This window comes from Carassius auratus, chromosome 4 (assembly GCF_003368295.1).
Source record: "Carassius auratus strain Wakin chromosome 4, ASM336829v1, whole genome shotgun sequence".
Taxonomy (NCBI): domain Eukaryota; kingdom Metazoa; phylum Chordata; class Actinopteri; order Cypriniformes; family Cyprinidae; genus Carassius; species Carassius auratus.
The window spans coordinates 18,730,493-18,753,936 of record NC_039246.1 but is presented as its reverse complement, the minus strand read 5'-3'; the positions used below and the strand labels follow the sequence as shown (position 1 = coordinate 18,753,936).

Sequence of the window (23,444 nt, the reverse complement as noted above, 5' to 3'; positions counted from 1 at the left end):
ATGGCTCTATGCTGTCAACGATTGTCTAATTTGTCTATGTTTAGTTCTCCTAAAAAACGCCACATCAAAATAGATTTGAAAACCTCATGAACGTTTCCTTTGAACAATCTGCCTTTGAGATGACAACATGTTTTAGCTTTTGGCTCTGTTCCCATATTTAAATAACTGATTGAGTTTTCCTTGTAGTAATAATGCAGTGTGGGAGGACAAGAAAAAAGGCGGCAGACTATTACAGATTAAGTCAGAACAGAAATGAACGAACAGAACCAGAAATAGAAAAGGATGAGAAGAGCAGTGGATTAATTATTTACTCCTACATTTTCTCATGTTACACCACTGACCTGAGACTAAACACTTGGCTCGATTAACCAATCAGATGACAGAATCAGCCCCTTCCACTTACGAACAGCCATGGCATATTATTGGCTATACATGTTAGCATAAATATCAGTCTAAATGTTTAACCCTAAAATTCATTATTTCTGAAATCTGAAAAAGTCAAAAGAGAACCATTACCAACTTCTTTTCTTTTGCAAGGGATTATTGGTAATTTTACTGAAAAAGCAGGAAAAGGTTCTTCAGACTATTAAAATGTTCTTCACACTAGAATACAATTGGTATTTTAAGAGGTGTTTACAAACAGGTTCTTTGGGGAGCCAAAAAATGCTTCTTCTATGGCATTTATACATAAATCCTCTTGAGTGTAGGATACAAGATTTAACAGCGTGAAAGGGACACAGACTCCAACTGCCAGGAAGCTAGTAAAAAATTATAGGAAATGAGTTCGCAAATGCAACAATAAATATAAGCCGACATTATCAACCAGGAACTTTAACTTTGAATCCAGTGGTCTACAAAAGGTGCCTGTTCTACAACTCACATACACAGACACACACGCACACACAATCATACACACGCGCACACACACAAACACAAACACAAAGGAAGGCTAATAAATGGAGAAGTTGGTAGAGGAAGTGAACAACAATATAAAAATGTCAAATAGCTTTTAAATAAAACACAAATACACACACACACACACCCACACGAAAAAACTGAAATGAGCTCATTTCACACTTACCTGGAGATATCACATCATACTTTCTTAATAAACCCCTAAAGCAAACATGAGTATGTAAGCATGAGCTATATAAGCACAGGTTGAAGGGAACTTGCGTGGATTGCTAAATCAAGGGTTGAAATTGAAGACAGAACAATGCAAATCAGACTTCTGTTTAGTTGATTCAAGGTCGCTGTTTCACAAGAGTGGATGCTCCATTGTGAAGCAACTGTACATACTTAAATAAACATGCACAGATTGGAAGGTGCAGTCCATGTCTTAAATTAATACATTCAGTAGAAAATCTGTCATCAGTTAAATTATCATGTTGTTCCAAACTCATTCGACCTTCTGTCTTTCATAGAACACAATAGGATAAAAAACAAATTTTGAATAATGTGAATGTTGCTCTTTTGAAAACTGTGGCAGGGGAAGATTTTCAACAAATAATGACGTGAATTTTGGCCAATGAACAATGGCGTGAACAGAAATCTATTCTTGTTGGCCAATTTCTGAATGATATCTTCGTATCTAATTTTAAGGCATCTTGAGTAAAACAGCTTCACATTTAATGAAGCATATGCAAAACTCTTGAACCGGAAGCAATGAAACCAATTTAACAGATACAGTCTAATGCGCATAACCCCTAGTCACCCAGGTGGACTGTAATACAGAATACATGCTTTTCTGCAATCTACGCATGCACACTTCAGAGCATTTTAGAGAAGGTTTCAAGATTCAAATTCAAAGATTCTCTACTGTATATTAGAAAAGTATTATAGAATTTGCCTTTCTATAACTTATAATAGAATGGTAAACACTAAGACGTGCAGTCCCACACATGACATGCAGGGGGAAAAAAAGTTAATTGTTCACACAATTTCCTAATTCGTTTTCTCGGTTTAAGTAAACCTTTTACTTATAATAATTTGTTCTACTTCCAGTTGCTGCTATGCTTTGGAGAGAGACACTTTAATTGGGTATTATTTTGAGTTGGCAATGTGTTATAGAAACATTCTCAAAATCTTTGCTTAGTTGCATGAAATCATTTTATTCTGGACAGGAGGTAGAACAAATTATTATTTTGTACTGACGATTTCCTTAAAATAAGAGCACAAGTTGTTATTTTGTGTGCACAATTCAAAAAACAAGGGAACAAATTATTATATTGAGTGCATAAATTACTTAAAACGAAGGCACAAATTTGAAAATTGTAGCACAATTTAGTAAAATGATGGAACAAATTAGTAAATCATATTCTAAAAAACTGCCCCACTTCAGACCCCTTTCAGCCAAACCGAAAAATGTATTGTGCAATTCTTATTTTATAAAAAAAAATTATAATAATAAGACAAATATGGACTAAAATATATGCCTTGGCGAACAATGTTTTTGTTTTGTTTTTTTAAAGAACAGCAAATGTTGTGTTCCAAAGAAAGAAAGAAATTAATGCAAGTCACGAACAACATGTTGGTGAGTATATTTTAAAAGAACAAAGTGGCTTTTATATATAGATGAGTCTTTACTTTGTCCTTGACTTTGTCCTCTTAACCTCACAGACATACACAACTTTTTCAAATATACTAAAGCAAAACCACTAAAATTACGGCAAGCTTTTCAAAATCTTGTCAGAATCAGTTACTCCAAACACATACAAATGTACACTCTTATGTACAGTTTCACATACACACCTGCAAATCGGCTACTGGCGCGGCGGCGAGAGGGCGACACCAGCTCCTTAACAATCTGCAGCACTTGCATGATCAGAAGGGGGCGGGGCCAAGGCGTAAACGAGAAGGTGTGATGGGGGGTGGGGTCAGTGCAGAACAAAGCGTAAAGAGCTTCATTCTTGCCTCCCACACACAAAAACGACTGAAAATATCATTACTAGACTGAATTTAGAAACAAAATAGTCTTGAGTGCGACTGTCACTCTGGTTTAATTGGTGGCCATCTTGGTAAATCCTTTGAACATTAAGTCTCCTATCATCTTGAAACACTATTTATGTACATTTTTGTTAAAATTATAAAATATAACAACATCAAATAAGTCTTTGGCCCAAATGCATTTTTCAGGCTGGTCCAGCTAATGCATGTTCAAGAGTAAATAAGCAGCCGATGACTTTAAAAAAAAGATGACTGGTTCTTCAAATAGAAAAGTGGGATTTCCATTTCTACAGCCACCATACTGTAAGTAGAAAATTCTTCCATTCATTTTGTCACAAGCTGTCTCCACCCCTTATCCCTTCCCTGATGTTAGTCTCTTGTCTTTTCCATTAGTTTCCAAGTTTCTACCTTTCATTTGGTGTCCAAAATGAATCCAAAGGCAGCTTCAGTCCGCAAGTCCAATCGAAACACACCACTAATCCATAGCACATAAATAAAATCACATGATATATTATTCAGCATCTAAAACACAGTTTCTGTCTTCTCCTGTACTTCATAAACCGCTACACAAATCCGATCAGAAGCAGTGTTGTGGGTTAAAATCAGAAATGAATCCTGCAGAATTTGCTTTCTTGCAATCCAGGTCCCACCAGTCCAAACACGAGGGTCCGCATCTGTCTTTTTTATTCCTCACATCATTTCTTGCTGCTTGCCTCTGCCTTTCCCACGGTCTTCTTCCAAGCAGAGTTGGGCATCTGCAGTTCTTCTCTTGTTTATTTCACTCTTTTTTTGCAGACAGACACTGTCCAGTTCTCTTTCCTGTAACCGCAGTATGTTTGTGTTTCAGGTAGGAGAGACCATCTGAAAAAGTGGCTACACTTCTCTCTCTCCCTCTCTCTCTCTATCACAGTCTCTGGCATCCAAATCAATACAGCTAGGGCAAGCTGTATAACACAGCTCTACTCTATTCTTCTCTCTCTCTCTCTCGTTTATTCTTCACAGCCCCACTCACCACTGACACACGTTCCAGCTTTAAATTAGAGAGCATCTGTTACAACAGCCGCTCCCCTCAACTCTCTCTCCCTCTTTTTTTCGTTCTCTCACATCATTTCTCTCTTCTGTTCCTCCTGTTTTAGGATTTCATGTGAATATGCAAATACTGGTCTTATATTCAGAATATCATACAGATGGCACTGTAACTGTGGAATCTTTTAATCTAGGATACATTTTAGATTGGAAACTAAATGATTGCATCAGTTTTCAGATCACCAGTAGTGATGGGAAGTTTGATTCTTTTCCGTGGACCGGTTCTTCCTGACAGTTCGATTAAAAAAAACGGTAGAAGAAAACGGTACACCAGTTCTTTTGCGCTCGACGTAATGACATCATTGGCAATGATTGCTCTTGATTCAAGCGCTCGGTTTACCCATGCTCATAACATTAGCACAGAATCAGTTCAGAATCAGAAAGAAAGAATCAGTTCGGTTCAGACGCTCTGTGTGTCAGTCTGCTTCACACTGAATCACACATGCGCAGTATCATCAGCTCCTCGGTTTTCGAATCGGACGCGTCCGACAGAAACGGTTCTTGTCTCGAGAATGAGTCAATCGTTGGTTCGTTATCTGGCTCGGCTCGGTGTTCATCTTCAGTTCTCTCTTCACAGCAGTTCAGTCAGTGTACTGTTTGAGTACATGAATTACTCCGGGATATTGGTTTGTTTGAACTCAGAGGGAGTGTCAGCCACATTAAAAAAGTTAACAGCTTAAAGCCGCGTTCAGACTGCACGATTTTAGACCAGTTTTTGGCTCGCCGACAAATGCCCGAAATCACAGGCAAATCAGTGCTCAATCACGCAGTGTGAATGAGCAAAGATGCAATCTGAGAGAATCTCCGACAAGTCGCGATACCCATGTGATATTTGGCATGCTAAATATCTGGACCTGTCGGCGATTCAAAATCATGCTTTGTGAAAAGTGTTCTGACTGAAAACTACATAGGTGATGAACGACAGCCAATGAGAGAGGAAGATACAGAGCAGCGGGGAGTTCAGGGAGGGGTTATAGACCACAATATCAGCAAGCATGATATAAGAACACACAATCCTTGTCCCCCCCCCAACCATTTCCTCCTCCATAATCTTCTTTTCTTTTTCTTGTTTTCGCTGCAAATCAGTGCACAGGCAATTCTTACTGCAAGCTTCATGCGGGCTACCATTTTTAATAATAATCCCAGTCTCACGTGAGAACTTGTTTCCTTGTCACATCTTGCATTTGTTGGGTTGTGTTTGTAAAAAGTAGTTTGCGTGCCAGGCAGAGTTGTCAGCGATTCTTTCTATTGTAAAGTCATGCAGTGTGAAACCTTCTGTCGCCGATCCATCATGCAGTGTGAACACAGCAGTGCCTGAATGCTGGCCAATATAGTCATGCAGTGTGAACAGAACAGTGACCCGACTACTTTGAAAATCGTGCAGTCTGAACTCGGCTTAAGTCATTTGTGGATTAATGCTTATTGGAGACGCGAACCGTTTCAAACGATACAGTTCGATTTGGTGAACTGGTTCAAGAAGATCCGGTCGTTGATTTTTGGACCAAAATGTATTTTTGATGCTTAAAAAAAATTCTGCATTTGAGTCTTCAAGGCATTTGAACACAACATCATCAAGTATGGACAGACGGACGGACAGACGGACGAAGAGATAGATAGAGACAAGCATACAAACAGACCGAGATATGCAGACAGACAGATGTAGTATATTGCATTCACAATGCACAAACATAAATCATCTGAGAAAAGGTCGAAGGGAGAGTTATATATATATATACATTTTTATATAACACAAACAAATAATAATAATAATAGTAATAAACTTATTTGGATTATCATTTTTTGATTGCCATCACATAATTACAACAGGCCTAACTGTGCTCATAAATGTGACCATTTATCATTGTTTCTAATAGTTCTCACAAGAGTCATTTTTGTACAGCACGCCAACAACCTGTAATACAGAGACATTAAACAGACATTTGAAACAGATTTGGAGTCAGGTAAATGCTGCTGATGTGATTCTTTAGTAATTTAAGTCTTAACACAACACACATACGCAAACACAACAAACCTGCAAAGCGCTGGTATAATCATATGCCAAACCCCAGAGTTAAATCACAAATACTCATGCATGCCTAAATGATCACACACACACACACACACACCTCCAAGCATGCTATTCATCTACCTTACATTTCACAGTGCCCGGTCTTGCTGAAGGACAGTGTGTTATCATGGCTTGCTGCAGCAGTGTGTATGAGTCTTGTTCAGACATCCAGCAGCACATGTAACTTACGATGTAATCAATCTCTACATAATGGCCTCATTTGGATCTAATTACCCTCTACCTCCCTGGAATGTGCTGAAAGCGTCAAAAACACAAAACAGCCTGACAACATTACATCAGCATTACATCACCACTGCTCACCACAAAATAACACTAGTGAACCATGTTTAAACCATGAGATCCATGTGACAGGATTTAACCACAGCTATCGGGGGACTGTAGATAAGAGTACTGCACAAGCCTGTGCTAACCAAACTGCAGTGCAACATTATTGCAACCAGTAAATAATACTTTTACAATGTTCCTGGAATGTCCGTTATAGTTACTAAGCTATGCAGTTCAGAACTCTGAAATCTTGTTCAGAACCGCTCAGGGATGAAGACAGACATATACTTTGGTACTCTGGTAATTTTTTCGTACTCTGGTAATTTGTTGGTATTGATCTTGATGCCTTAAAATATTCTGTTCCCCTACAAAGAGCGTCAATTACAACATTTTACAGTCAGATTGATGAGCAAACAACAAACACAGAGACAAGTCAATCTGTGGATCTCTGTCACTATGGCCTTGTGTGAAATTAATGGGTTAGACTTAAAGACTTTCTAACCCAAGAATATGTCTTTGTCCATCTATCTTTAGTAGCTGACAACTTTCTGGCCAGAATCTTGCTCTTGGGGTCTTGGTTATGAAACATAGAATCACAAAAACACTGTCTTGGAATTGGTATAAAAATAGTGTCTTGGTTTGGACCAGGGTCTTTGATTAACCTTTCAGGCAAGGTAGTTTACGGTTTACTCCTAGCATTTACTGGTGGGAATTTTTAAGACTCAAGACCAGTATTGGGTTGGGTTGTAGACAAGGCTGTGGTTAGGCTGTTGTCTATGTTTCTGGGCCTCCGAAGAGTTTAAACTTTGGTCTATATCAGGGTCTTGAGAGATCATAAATTGATTTGGGTCTTAAGGAGTCTCTAATTGGTCTGGGATTGGTCTATATATGGACCTTGAGGGGTCTAGTAAATGAAAGTGAAAGCCATATATGGTGACCCATACTCAGAATTTGTGCTCTGCATTTAACCCATCCAAAGTGCCCACACACAGCTGTGAACACATACACACACCATGGACACACACCCGGAGCAGTGGGCTGCCGTTTATGCTGCGGCTCCCGGTGAGCAGTTTGGGGTTCGGTGCCTTGCTCAAGGGCACCGAAGTCGTGTTATTGCCGGCCCGAGACTCAAACCCACAACCTTAGGGTCAGGAGTCATACTCTTTAACCACTAAGCCACAACTTCCCAATAGTACTGGTTAGAGTCTTGATATTGGTTTAGGTATGGGTCTTAGGGGGGGCTGGAGTTGGCTTGGAACTAAGGGGGGGTCTGTATGTCTGGATGTAAGAGGTTCCGGATTCTGTCTGATTCTTGGAGGCTGTGGTATTGGTTTGGTAATGAGTTTTATGGGGTCTGGAATATGTATGGATTTTAACGGTGCTGTGCTGTATGGGTGTAAATGGTCTTGAATCTGTCTGAGTCATATGGGCTCTAGTACAGGTTTTGGTATGCGATTGGGCTCAATCTCATGGGATCTGTTGTGCTATGGGGCTAAGAGGATAACTAACTGGATAACTGGATAACTAACTGGAACATTAATCACTTACCCCCATGTAGTTCCAAACCAGAAAAAGCTTTATTCATCTTCGGAACACAATTTAAGATATTTTGGATGAGAATCGGGAGAAGTGCGACTGTCCCATTAACTGCCAAGTAAATTACGCTGTCAAAGTCATTATTTTTGTTTTCTTTGCGTACAAAAAGTATTCTTGTCACTTCATAACGTTACGGTTAAACCACTGATGGCAGATGGACTATTCTGATGAAGTCTCTCATACTTTTTATGAACTTTGACAGTGTAATTTATTTGGCAGTTAATGGGACAGTCACAACCCTCCCAGTTTTCATTCAAAATATATTTAATTGTGTTCCAAAGACAAACAAAGCTTTTATGGGTTTGGAAAAAAATGGGGGTAAGTCATTCATGACAAAATGTTCATTTTGGGGTTGAGCAATGATTTAAGGGATATGTTATTGGTTTGGCTCTTAGAGGGCCTGGTATTGGTCTACATCTTGTCCTTAAGGAGTCTTGCACCTCTTTTAACTAGGCGATCTCTGGTTGGGTCTGAAAAACTGATCTGTGTAGACAGAGCAGAACTGATCTGAAATCAACAAGTATGGCTTGCAGTCCAGACCCTAAGCATGTCAGAAGTAACAAGCATGATGGAGTGTTATGCTGATGTGATAATAGTACTGGATTTGTAGAAGCTGAATGAAGTGAAAGCGCATGGCTCAGCTAAGCTTTAATAATGCATGAAGAAGCGTGGATTCATTTGATTCTGATATGCAGAGGCACAGTAACATCCCACAGCTCCGCACTGCGACCAGAGTGTATGTGATGAAGACAGATCATAATGCACCTCTCAAAATGCCCAGCATGAATTTCCCCTCTTTTATTCACTATCTTTCACTGGACAAATGCCATTGAGAGAGATGGTGTATAGTGGATTCAGAAAACAGTCATATCCTGTTTGCCACTTTCCCATCCTCAGTGTTATGTTTCACATGCAATGAAATGGTTGTTTAATTGCTATTGTTCCACTGAAATTATGAATTTATTTATTGCCACTGATTATAGGGTGACAGTTGGCAGTTTTGCACTGATTATAGGGTGACTGTCTATAACAATCAGTATTCAAGGAATAGTTGAAAAAAATATACTTTTTAATCATCATTTACTCTCCCTCATGTCATTCAAACCTGTATAGGTTTCTTGCTTATACTCAACACAAAAGATGCTATTTTGAAGAACCAAAGAAAAAAAAAACTATATATACATACATACATATATATATATATATATATATATATATATATATATATATATATATATATATATATATATATATATAGTAAATGTCCATTAAAGCATCTGGGGAAGTGGCCATGTAAAGAGGAATTTACAAGTGAGTGAGCAACTGTCATTTCACTATCATGCACCTATGAGTTAATGTGTATGCACTGAGTCACACATGCACACCCTTGAAACAAACATGAGCAGTAAAGTAAGAAATTTCTTAAAACTTGATCAACAACACAACAAAACTCAAAGCTCATAAAAACTACAGTGCAATTTGGGATTTCCTTAAAAAGACACAAATCACACTTAAGCTGCCTAACTTTCAGAAGATTCCACCAGAAGAGCTAGGTTTTATATTCTAAATTATGTGACGGTCTTATCCTACCTTTAAAAAACAACAACAACTATTTCCCTTGTCTATGTTAGAGCTATGTGTGTGTACACACAGCAAAAGGGCACAGGATCCATTTCCTCATGTTCAACTGTTTACCATGAAATGTAATCACATTCCTGAGTGACTTCCTTCCTATGATCATCCATCTAGTTAGCTGTTCAAACACACCCACATGCTCAACATGGGCATCTTGGTGTGTGTATTAATTAATTAATTAATTAATTAATTAATTAATTAATTAATTCATTCATTCATTCATTCATTCATTCATACCCCCTCCCCCCCAAAAGTACAATAATAATCAATTAAATTAATCTATTCAATTATTACTATTAAATACATATCTGAACAAACCCCAAACCTTTAGTGTAAAATTTCAGTGAGTAACTCATATTTGACTTTTTCACTATGAGTGAAAAACACCTTGAACCTTGCGAGTTGTGTTTTTACTTTGAGCAATCTGAATAATTTTTCACTTGGCATAAAATAAAACTGGCAAAGATCCCACAGTCTTACAATGAAGCAGGAATACGAGTCATACTCACATCCAAGATATTTGGAGCTCTTTCAATTTGGACCAGTAAGCAACTACTTACTCCTAGCTTTTCTATTAATGTCAACAAGTAAGAAAACATCATTATGCTTCTGTCAGAGATTCATAATTCAATGTTAATCTGATGCTGAACAAACGCTAATTAGTTGGATGTTAAAAACGCACAACATAATTATCATCATATTCTGAATTTATAATAAATGCTCCATTTTCTCTTAGCATTCTACATGCATTTGTGGCCATCTGATCCATAAAACCAATCTTCTGTCAGCAGCTGGTAAAGCCGCTCTGTGTCACAGTGCATTATCATTCACATCAATCATAAATTGTGACCAAATCTTTTATATATTAAGAAACATGATCGTGCTGAGGGGGAAAATGAAACAGCATCTTTCTCCTCGTTTCAGGGTCTGGTTTCAGTCCATCCTGGATGAGTCATTTCTCTCATTAGTGCTGCCACTCACTGGGGTACGAGCAGGGGGTAATGAGGGTAATTCACTCAAAAGACACACACAAACACACCGACAAACACACACACACTCTCTCCCTCAATACCAAAACATCTCACAAGCAAGTTCAAAAAAAATTGTCAGTACCACCAATACGCTACTCAAAATCAGCAGCTGAAATTAGATCAGAAGAAAAAGGGAAGCTAGTAAACAGGCTGCAGTTTGCGTTCCCTGGGTTATATTGTCTACACCACATCCTCAAAAGTGGCTGAGGAAATAGACACGCACACACACGCACATTTCTCCTGTGTGGTTTGTCTGGCTATTTCAAGTGCCTTTACCGTCACTGGCCTTTGTGTGATTTCTCTATTTCTGTCCTGATTGATGCTGAAGATGAAAGAAGTGAGACCGTGAGGTGTAAAGCACTAGACGAACGAACAGAAGAAAAATGTGGAGAGGTGTAGGAAGTGGGGTGTGTAACTAGCTTTAAAGAATACACATATCCACCTTAAAGGCTTGATTCCCAAAACATGTAGAGCTTTTGGTGAAAAGTTTAAGAATCGCTTTTTAAGTGTAGTTCACCCAACAAAGAATTGTGTCATTTCACACCTGTAAGTTCTTATTTGTCTAGTGGAACACAATTATCGTTTTTGGGTTTTGTTTACAGAGCAAATTACCAACGGACGATGGCACTCTGAGAAATCTAATCGAGTCTGGATCTCATTTGTTTTGACCTTTTCTGTACTGCGCAACTAAACTCATTGTGTGACTGTCTAGTGCACCTCCATTATTAAATGCAGAACTTTTTGCCAGCGTTAAATATAGCAGTTGGTGGTTCAAACAAAGAAACAAATCACATGGACAGTCCAGGAATTGGTCACTACATTAGCAGCAGTCAGCTAGGACACAGCTCTGACTAATGGCTCACATTGTTTGCCATAGTTGCAATTTAATAGTAAACTGAACAGGATATTTTGAGTGTCCATTTTAGAAAAACTAAAGAACGAATAATCCAAGACAAATTCCAATAGCCATCCAAAATAATCAGAATAGCAAAGACTACTAGCCTAACCAATATAAAGTCCATACGTTATTGAAGACAAGTTAAAAAATAAGAACAAATCAACAAATTACAAACAATAGCACAACTGGATATCAAAGATGAAAAAGAAATGATGCTTAAGGAAAGACTAGCCGAATGAAAATGCAAATTCACTCGCAGCTACCAGATGGCGCTTATGGAACAGCCAAAAATACAGCATTTCCTTGGTTACCGCTGTAAACAAAGCAGTAAAGCCCTAATTAAACACTAACATTACTTCAAATGTATTATACAGAGGCAGGATGAAAAGAAAGCTCCATGCAAACTGTTCTGATGATAGTCAGTTCCCCACAGTGATGCATTCATATAAAACCTCCCATTCAATATTTAGGATTTTCTTCCAATATTCTGCGCATTAATGCAGTCTATTTAACCTTGTCATCAATTACTCCCCTCGGAAGATACTGTATCTATCACTCCACTGATTCCACCAAAAGTCTTGACTGGATTATATGAACAGACTCCATTTCATCTGCTGTTTAGCATATTTGATATGCTCTATTCATGCACTACATCTTTACAAATTTTTGGAAGCATCAAAGTTTTAGTGGAATTTCAGGAGAGGGACAGGAAACATTTATTAAAATATCTTCATTTGTGTTTCAAAGATGAACAAATGTCTTAAGGTTTAGAACGACGTGAGGGCGTGTAATTAATGACACAATTTTCATTCTTAATTTAAGCATGCAAGAGAAGTGCTCATCATATACTATTTGAGTTTGTCTTCCTCTGTAGGTTTAGTAACATGCTGTCAAAGTGTAATCAAGTAAGGGTCAATGAGCCGTCAGATCACTATCGCTTGCTTTACTGAAAAAGAAAAAGTCCAGCTGGCTAGAGAGTATGTAGCACCATTAGTGTTGTTTACTGGTTTGGTGTGGACTCCACAGGGGACACACTGTGTAATCCAGTTAAATCTCTCAACTCAGCCGTCCCCCCGACATGGCAGCTGACCAATCCAATCGCCCCATAGTCGCCACAGCAACTGCACACACTTAAATACACTCCGGCCCTCTAAAACACACCATCTGTGAGATTACATGTCAGACTCTCATAAAACCCTGTTCTTACAGGAACTTACTGAAGGATCGGAGTTGATCTGATGTGAATCGGGGACGTTCTTTAACTAGATCTCATCAAGCTCAAGCTGATTTCAAAACAGATTTGTAGAGCAATGTATCTACAAATAAAGCCTTCATGCTATGACGTCTCATCACATTTACTTACTGTCACAGCCGGAAACCTCTGCTCTCATTTCTGATCTCTGTCTGTATACAGAATGGTACACTAGCTTGTGCTTATTTATCATAGAACAGAATACACAGAATATTGCTTAAGTAATATTGTGCAAAATGCCACAATAAATGCAGCATGCTACATTCTTGTAACATGAACTCACTATACCAAGTTTTGATTAGCATTAGCCGGTGTCATCCAGTTATCATGTTAAAAACATATTTTACTTTAAATATTTTACATTTGGATTTTAATTTGGACAAAATGGTTTAGAATCATAAAATTGACCATTTATTGGTGATTGGCCATAACATGAAAATAATTATTAGCTCATCGGAATATAACCATTTAAACAATGAGTGAAGAAGAGAAGCAAAACTACTCCTATTGATCTCTATTTTGACACACTGTACCAAGTTAAATGGTATAAAATTACCAATTTTATAATTCTATTTCATTTTGTCAATTTCAAAATGCAGGAGTCAACCTCTCACAAATTATATTTAGAATCAAAAAAATATTTGCCACAGGTGCACAATTTTATAATTCTGTATAATATCTTATATTTCTATTTGCCTCAGGCAACCAATTTTCTGATTATATACCATATATATTTATGAAATACCATTATATATTTGCCATTTTCCCCCTCCCTTTTCAAATCTTATTTCACATCATAAAGGCATTATATATATATATATATATATATATATATATATATATATATATATATATATATATATATATATATATAAAATAAAGGAAATGAAAAAAAAAATAAAATAGTAATTTACACTCAATATGTTATTATTGCATATTGTTTTATACTGTACTACAACACTGAAGTGCAGATAATTGCCATTATTTGCATTAAGTAGTATAAATGGCAGTAGTGCAAATAGCCTCTGCCATTAATAAATGCAAATTCAGTTTTTAATTTATCACATTTATCACTGCTGAGTACTTGACTATTCGACACAAGGTAAGTCTCTGTTCAGAGAATCTTATGCTTATGATATATATGTACTCACTCATACTGGGATGCTGGGAGTCGGTAGGGCTGTGTGGTCCAGGTGAGGTTCTTCTCAACAGCTGTTCTCCTCAAGGCACTCATGACCTATATCCAACAAATAGCACACAAACAAAACACAAAAGTTATTGTGAATGCTCATGTAAAAATGACAAGCAATTGCTGGAGAAACAGCTACTAGAATCGATGATCCTGTAGAAAACCACAGCATTCCAAAGCAGTGCTATCTTACTCCCAAAGAGAGCAAAGATAACATTCCTACATCCAAATCAGATGTGATCCAGGAATTGTAAGCCGAATCATGAAGATAATCCATAAAAAAAGACCAGTCACTAAACAGGTTTCAGTTTTCATATGAATGTCATTTACAAGTCTGTGAGTAGATGTTATCGCTGTGTCACACAAACTTATAACATAAATACTATTCAAATATTTGGGCACTTGAGACTTATTAAGTACTTAGAAATGTATGGATGGCATTGCCATCATATGCTAGCAAGTGTTTTTCTCTTATCTATGACCAACAACGTAAAGCCTGATATGCATCATTTAATCATGACAGTGAATCATCAAACAATGATTAGGTTTGTCAAAACACCAAATTGTTATACATTGAACAAAACCGTTTTCCTTTTCCCTTCATTACACAGCAAAACAAAATTATAACTAGACATTACAACTATTACATGTATCTGTTTACCTGGTTGTTGCTAATCTTTGGCTACTCTAATGGTGAAAACATTATTATTATTATTATTATTATTATTTTAAATAGACAAGAAATATTTAAGACTAAATTTGGATTAACTTGATTAAAAGCTTTTCAAGGTTACTTGTATATCCATGCTTATATCGTCACAGAATGTAAACTATCATTTTGCCCAGTTCTTATATTGGCAATATAATATAAACATCATGATTTTTTGTAATGCTGCTTTAAAACAATGTGTATTGTGAAAAACACTATACATAATATAACATACATACAATTATTGTTTGAATAAAAAAAAAATAGCATAAAGTCTATTTAAGAACCATAGATCAGATGTCTTTTTGAATTATTAATAGTAGTAGTAGTAGTTTGCTGCTGTTGTGAATACATTTAATTTTGTTCATCATACCATTGATTCTCATTACTGTAATACATGTGACTCTATCTGGAGTTATTTCTGATAATTTGAACATAAATAAAATAAAGTACACATATAAACTTGAACTACGAACATGTTTCAGAAGGATTTTACACACAAATACATATGCGTGTGTCTACTGGGGGCTATTAGCAAACCAATGGAAATGTATCTTCTAAATTTCTGCAGTATGTAGATATGGCTCAAATGCCTCCTTAAGTGTAACTCTATGGGACTTTCCACCAATTTAATCATCCACCTGGCAAAAGTAATCTGATTGGTTATAAAAGTTTCAGCATATTCATTAAGCTGGGATAGGAGGGAAAAATAAACAGCAGCTTAAAAGCTTTTTAAAAAGTGGTCTATTACATAAGACCCCATGAAAGCTTATTTTCTAACCCTGCACCAAATACAAAAACAAACACAGACACACACACACAGTGATGATATCAGGGCTGTAGTATCAGGCTCGCTGTCATGCAACTCCCACCCTTCCTGCCTTTTCTTATTTTATCCGTCTCACTCCTTCATTTAGGATGACTAATAACCCCTCTCACTTACACACCACCCCTGCCTCCTGCCGTCACCATTCACCATAGTAGAGTAATGATCAGTTTCATTATGTGTGTGTGTGGATGGATGATAGTAATGGGACAGCAGCGAGAGGAGGTAATCACTGTAATAAGATGATGCAGACCGGGTGGAGGTGACAGGAAATGATAAGAGCCGACCTGGAATGGGAACAAGATCTCCCATCGCATGCTTGTGGGATGAGCAAACTTTGAGTTAAAGGAATAGCTCATCAAAACATGAAGTCATAAAGAATAATACGAATAATAAAGTCATTATTTACTTAGCCCAACATTTTTCCAAGCCTCAGTCTTTACCACCCAATAAAAGTAAACTGACCAGAAATGACAAAAAAAGCATACCAGTCTTATTTTAGAACTGATGATAGTTTTTATTAATATTTTGAATAAGCTTTTATTTTTACATTTTCAATTTTAAGTTTAATTTTAAAGCTTTAGTGATTATTTTGAATTAGCTTTTATTTTAAAATTTGATTTAATTTGACAGTTTTAGTGATTATTTTGAATCAGCTTTTATTTTTACATTTTTAATTTAATTTTAAATTTTTAAGTGATTCTTTTTAATTAGCTTTTATTTTGATATTTTCCATTTTAAGTTTAATTTGAAAATTTTAGTGTTTTTTTTATTATTTTTTTTATATGCCAATAGTTTTTATTTCTGCGGTTTTAGTTTTAGTCGACTCTACAATAATAACCACAGTTAATTTCTTGTACACTATTTAATGCATTTTATTACACTATAAATATTTGAAAGTCATGTATAGTGCAAACTCGGTATGAAGTAACTAAAATTACATGGCAACTTAACCATATTTGTACACTTAATAATCATGTTGATATATTATGATATTTATTAATTAATGTTAATAGATAGATAGATAGATAGATAGATAGATAGATAGATAGATAGATAGATAGATAGATAGATAGATAGATAGATAGATAGATTTAATTTGTAGTGTTACAAAATGTATAAGTTTCTCAAAACTATATGAAAGCTATATGAACGTGTTGCATAGCTTTGGACTTCTATTAACCCAAGTGGGAAGAACATTTTTACGTGAACAGAGGAATAAATTTCCCTGTGTTTCTTCACACAAAATTACTGTTTTGTAATACTGAGTAGAAGTTGCACCATTCTTTCTTCTACTTCTTGTTCTTTCTTCTCCTTCTTTTAGTTTGGTTAGTCTGGTCACTTATCTGTTTCCATTGCATGTAAAATGAAAAAGGAAAAAAAAAAAAAGTTGTAGAATGTTCATTATTGAGATTTTACAGATCATATGGAAGTCAAAATGCCAGTGAAAACACCAGCCAGTTGAGCAAGAGACAGGGAGAGGGAGAACTCTGGTCTTAATGCTGGGATTACTGCAGCCATATGTTCACATGTTCTGTGCTGTCAATAGCACGACACAAAGAGTAACAACCACAGAAAAGTGAACCTAACCTAGTACATTCATTTTTAAGATCTGAATATGTGTGCATATTTGTGTGTGTGGGCTGAGCGCCTCGTTATGCACCAGACCGGTTCTCTGTGCCAGTGGGCATCAGTACCGGCACCAGCCGCCCCTCAGCGCCAGGGCAGCAGCTCAGGAATGTGAAGACCTTCAGTGCTGGTCTTTATGCAAGCGGCCTCTATTCTTTTCTTCTTTCGCAGTCTTTGTGCTATATATTGAGCATTTGTTATTCAAGTCTGTTATTATTTAGTTGAGAATATCATTTGGTTTTAATATACTTTTTTAGTTGCCCATTGCATTTCCTAAAGCTCATGCCAATAGACATTTGTGTGAATGCGTGTATTAAAATTCCATATTAATCTCTAATATTAAGATTACAAGATTCCATTTTAAGTAAATAAAGTAAAAATCAAAAATGAAAACCACTGCTGAATTAGGGTGATGACAGTTAAAATGGGCCACGTTTTTGGTAAATGACTTATAATACCATCAAATAAGCTATGCATGAGATCTAATGATATTTGTATACATTAGCATGGGTCTCTTTAATATCTCTATATTTTTTAAATATCAAAAAGTTTAACTATTTTGAAATTATGAGAGTTTGATTATCGGCAGGCACTTTCTTGAGCTACGGCACAACATTCAGTTAAAATGGACCAGCTCTTCAGTTAAAATGGGTCAATATAAAGAGAACAACACAGCTAATATCTGCTGGAATCATTTTATTTTTAACAGTAAACTGGCATTGTTTTTATTGTGCTATTGCCTTTAGTATGTCATAGCAAAACAATACATTTTGAAATATCTTTACTATTTAATATAGACTCCAAACTTTTGATTGGTATAGTGTCTAATTTTACAAAACCTTTTTATTTCATATAAATGCTGATCTTTGAATCTTTCCATTCATCAAAGACTCCTAAATTAAAAAAAAAAAAAAAGTTTTGTGAACAGCAAATCTGAATATTAGAATGATTGCTAAAGAATCATGTAATTGATTATGCTGAGATTGTAGATTTGATCACAGGAATAAATTACATTTTAAAATACATTAAAATAGAAATTAGTTATTTTAAATAGCAAAAATATTTCAACATTTTAATTTTTTTAAATCTCACTGTTCAAAAACTTTTGACTGGTAGTCTATTTCTATTTTTTTTAAGACTTGTTTTTATGTGCATACATATTTCGGCCTATAAACCTATTTTTACTCTCAATTTCTGTGTAAAAGTGTGAGTGTGTGTGTGTGTGTAGCCCCATTTTAGCTGAAAATATGGTCCCATTTTAGCTTAACCAACCATTTCTACCTAAAATGAAATTTTTCACAAAAAACTATATTTCTTTTTTAAATTTTTCTTTTTTATATATTTTTTTTTTCTTTTTGAAAGAGCATGTTAAAGCATCGTTTATAAACCTTGGTTTGTTGGTAAGCATATGTATAATTGATTTAGGACCCTTAATGCTAATGAATAAAATTTACTATGTCAGGCTCACTTACCTGCCTTAAGAAACTCAGACCAATCAAAATTACTGTTACATGTCAACAAGTGTTGAAGCAACAATGCAAGATGAGTTATTGTGACCGGCTGCAAAAAAGCAAAACTAAATAAAACAGAACCATACAAATCTAAACGCAGAGCAAAGCTAAACAAAACAGAACAGAACCATACAAAAAAATAAAAAACACAACAAAGCGAAATAAAACAGAACCATGCAAAACAAAATACACAGAGAAAAGCAAAGCAACAACAACAACAACAAACTGTTTATTGCAAACAAATAAATAAATAACAAAAAAGCAGAAAACACAGAGATGTTGTTAGCTATATCACTCACCCAAAATGGCAAGTAACAAGACAACAATGGCAATGTCTGTGTTTCTGGCTTTGGGGGAAGTGTTTCACACAAGTAATAACTGCTTCCTACACCAGTGCCCACCAGAGAACTGTCTAATGCACCAGCTACGAAAGCTTTGCTCCAGTTTGTTGCCATGGCACATCCTCCCCCACACACAGGAAGTGATCTATCCTTATCTGTGGGCTAAACCAGTGGAGTTCCTCATCAGCTCCCCTCTACCTCTGTAGCTGAAGCCATCCATCATACATCTGTGTGTTTCAGCTATTACATTCCCTCTTACTTTACTGACAGCAGTTAGGAGACTAATGAAAGCTTCAGTGCACTGTAAAAAATAATTCAGTGGCTTAGTAAATTTCACAAAAATAAAGAGCTATATTAACTTAATAAAATCTTTTGAAATCATTTAAGTGATATTTTGAGTGGGTCAGATTAAAAAGAATAATTAAAAATCCAACAAATAATTTCTCTAAAATTTACATATATTATTTAAGTTTATGTAATGAAAATAAATAAGTATTTAACTAACTAATTATATTTTTAATATACCTTCAATATTTCTGGTGAATTCTAATAGAAATATTTGATAATTATTTACTTGTACTGATCTGTTTTAGAAACTAAAATTATTAAGTATTTCCAACCAATTTTCCTAAATAAAGTTCCAGCTTAATAAATGACAGTTTAAATAAATTGAGTAAATTTCGCGGCTAAAGTGATCACGTGTGCAGCTCCGCAGGAAAAAAAAAAAATCTGCTTTCCTCAGCAGCGAGCCAGCGACGTCGACTAGCCATACTCCTCACAACTCCTGGTAAGTAACGTTAGTCAGCTAATCCTACTTACGTTTGTAACACTTTATTAAAAAGTTAATAATTATTAAGCATTTTCTAACAATTGTCTTTGTATTTTACGTCATATTCAACAAGTTTCGTAGCTTAATCGAAGTCACCTGAAGGACGGCTTTCCTCAGCAACGGCAAGACCCGCACTCCTCTCATATTGTGGTACGTTATGTAATTTAGCCAGCTAATACTAATTATGTTTGTGATGTTTAATTCAGAAGTTAATTATTAAGGATTTCCTAACAATTGTGTTTGTATTTTGCGTTATCTTAAGAAGTTTAACAAGTTTCGCGGCTCAAACAAGAGGCACCTGTCACTGAAGGACTGCTTTTCTCAGCAACGACGTGAACAGCATTAACGTTACTCGAATTTCCTGTAAGTAACGTAGTCCTTTTATAACTATGTATATTTGCAATGTTTTCAAAAGTTGATTAAACATTGACCGTGTGTACGTGTACATAACAGTGTAGTTTTCGAAGTTAGTTAGTGGGGCAGCCATATGTATGTTAGGTTTTTTTTTTTTTTTTGGAGTGGGTTAACGTTCGTACTATTTGGATCACCGTTTATTTCAACCGCCATTTGAAAGTCTAACGATAAGTGTACCGTGGTCCAGCAACTATAACTATACATGCCCAATGGAAAACGATTTTGTACAGGTTCCCCTTTGGGGTCAGTGGCTTGTCAAAAGGGAACACATCATTTATGAACTTTCAAATGACAACATTCTTTCTTGTAAAAAGCTGTCACGTTGTTGTAAAACATCATAATTACTACACGAACTCAAGTATGAGCTCTTAAATCACCACTACAAATACGCCATGCAAAAGTATTTAAAATGGCGTGGACATAACATAGACTGGTGCGTTTTAATCAGCTCCCACTATAGGGAGTCGGACAGTTTAAGGCCTGCTCCATTGTAAAATCATTCTAGTGCACTGAAACCTAGATCACATACAATATCGGTCAAAAGTTTGAAAACCGTAAGCTTTTTAATGTAACAAATCCAGACCTGGTGGGTATTGAAGGACAGCGGAGGCTGGGGGAGGGGTACGTTGTTTTAATTGAGTAAACTTCCTAAATTTCTTAAGAGTGTGTTTAAATATATTCATTTTGATTTGAAATTATTTGTAATATTTTTGTTCCCTGAAACAGATCAGTTTAATTTTCCATCCTTAAATAAATTGATAGAAATTTCACAAATATATTATGTGTATTATAAATAAACAATTTGTTAGTCTAATACTAAATTGTTTTAGTGGAAAAAATAAAATATAACTGTACATTTTAGATAAAATAAACTGTTGTATTTTTAGTCCGTTAATATGTTTACATTTATGCATTTGGCAGACACTTTTATCCAAAGTAACTTACATTGCATTTCAAGGTACACATTTACAATTTAATCAATTTTTGCTAGCGCCGACGCTCTACTGTTTGAGCTACAGGAAAGCTATCTTTTGTATAATCAAGTAAACTATATTCAGAGATTTTATTAAGTTAATAAAGTTAAATATTACTGTAATATTTACTAAGCCACAGAATTATTTAGAGGGTTAAGGGTTGAGTGTGAGGGTTAATGCAATGCATATTTTTTTCAAGTAGTGCAATTAAACAAGCTTTTTTGTTTCAAAACCATTAGTCATTTTACTTAAATATTAAACATGTTTATAAAGAAATTGGTTGAAATAATGCAGACCTCAATAAAAGCCTATAGCATTGATTTACAGCATAGAAGCTCGCAGTTGGTCTCTTTTCGTTTTTCTTCTAGGTTTATTGTTAAAAAATAAATGTCCCTATGTAGAAAATTAACCTGTCCTCTTGTTAAGAAGAATGCTGTTAATTTTTGCAACTCCTCCCCCTAGTAAACTTTGTTTGAGATTTTACCTATCATATGGTCCAACAGAATGTTTGCTTCTTCAGGTGCTACTTGTTTTGTGTATTTGTAACTTTCTTGTAACATTCAGTTTTGAATGTTAGCTCTAACCAGTTATCTTTAAAATTTGCCTGTAGGGTTCAGCTGATCTACCCGTCTTCGTACAAGCAGAGTTGGCAGAGGAGGTCATAAAAATCTACATCCTTCGAAACAATAATGGGGCAGTCAGCGATGTAATCTTGGGAATCTCAGCAGAGCCTGCTGCCATCTTTCAGGAGTCACATTGGATTTGAGATATCCCAAGACCCACAAATACAGGTCCTTCTCCAAAAATTAGCATATTGTGATAAAGTTCATTATTTTCCATAATGTAATGATAAAAATTAAACTTTCATATATTTTAGATTCATTGCACACCAACTGAAATATTTCAGGTCTTTTATTGTTTTAATACTGATGATTTTGGCATACAGCTCATGAAAACCATAAATTCCTATCTCAAAAAATTAGCTTATTTCATCTGACCAATAAAAGAAAAGTGTTTTTAATACAAAAAAGTCAACCTTCAAATAATTATGTTCAGTTATGCACTCAATACTTGGTCGGGAATGGTTTTGCAGAAATGACTGCTTCAATGCGGCATGGCATGGAGGCAATCAGCCTGTGGCACTGCTGAGGTGTTATGGAGACCCAGGATGCTTCGATAGCGGCCTTAAGCTCATCCAGAGTGTTGGGTCTTGCGTCTCTCAACTTTCTCTTCACAATATCCCACAGATTCTCTATGGGGTTCAGGTCAGGAGAGTTGGCAGGCCAATTGAGCACAGTAATACCATGGTCAGTAAACCATTTACCAGTGTGAGCAGGTGCCAGGTCGTGCTGAAAAACGAAATCTTCATCTCCATAAAGCTTTTCAGCAGATGGAAGCATGAAGTGCTCCAAAATCTCCTGATAACTAGCTGCATTGACCCTGCCCTTGATAAAACACAGTGGACCAACACCATCACTTACTGTGGGTACTTGATACTGGACTTCAGGCATTTTGGCATTTCCTTCTCCCCAGTCTTCCTCCAGACTCTGGCACCTTGATTTCCAAATGACATGCAAAATTAGCTTTCATCCGAAAAAAGTACTTTGGACCACTGATCAACAGTCCAGTGCTGCTTCTCTGTAGCCCATTTCCTGCACACGCCTGTGCACGGTGGCTCTGATGTTTCTACTCCAGACTCAGTCCACTGCTTCCGCAGGTCCCCCAAGGTCTGGAATCGGTCCATCTCCACAATCTTCCTCGGGGTCCGGTCACCTCTTCTCGTTGTGAAGCGTTTTTTGCCACACTTTTTCCTTCCCACAGACTTCCCACTGAGGTGCCTTGATACAGCACTGTGGGAACAGCCTATTCGTTCAGAAATTTCTTTCTGTGTCTTACCCTCTCGCTTGAGGGTGTCAATGATGGCCTTCTGGACAGCAGTCAGGTCGGCAGTCTTACCCATGATTGCGGTTTTGAGTAATGAACCAGGCTGGGAGTTTTTAAAAGCCTCAGGAATCTTTTGCAGGTGTTTAGAGTTAATTAGTTGATTCAGATGATTAGGTTAATAGCTCGTTTAGAGAACCTTTTCATGATATGCTAATTTTTTGAGATAGGAATTTTGGGTTTTCATGAGCTGTATGCCAAAATCATCAGTATTAAAATAATAAAATACCTGAAATAGTTGGTTGGTGTGTTAGTTGGTGTGCAATGAATCTAGAATATATGAA

General features: G+C 36.1%; 1 protein-coding gene across 3 annotated transcripts in view; it reads right to left on the bottom strand.

Moving 5' to 3' along the window:
- Positions 1–23,444, bottom strand: part of usp6nl (USP6 N-terminal like) — a 55,964-nt gene that overhangs the window by 28,856 nt on the left and 3,664 nt on the right. The window contains exon 2 of one of the 3 annotated variants that reach the window (XM_026230751.1): positions 13,949–14,034. In XM_026230751.1, the coding sequence (XP_026086536.1) occupies positions 13,949–13,952 (4 nt within the window). In that variant the 5' untranslated portion in view covers positions 13,953–14,034. Of the gene's footprint in view, positions 1–2,751; positions 4,386–6,186; positions 7,970–13,948; positions 14,035–23,444 lie in introns of those variants that run through there. The other 2 variants (XM_026230736.1, XM_026230744.1) reach the window with 2 other exon arrangements.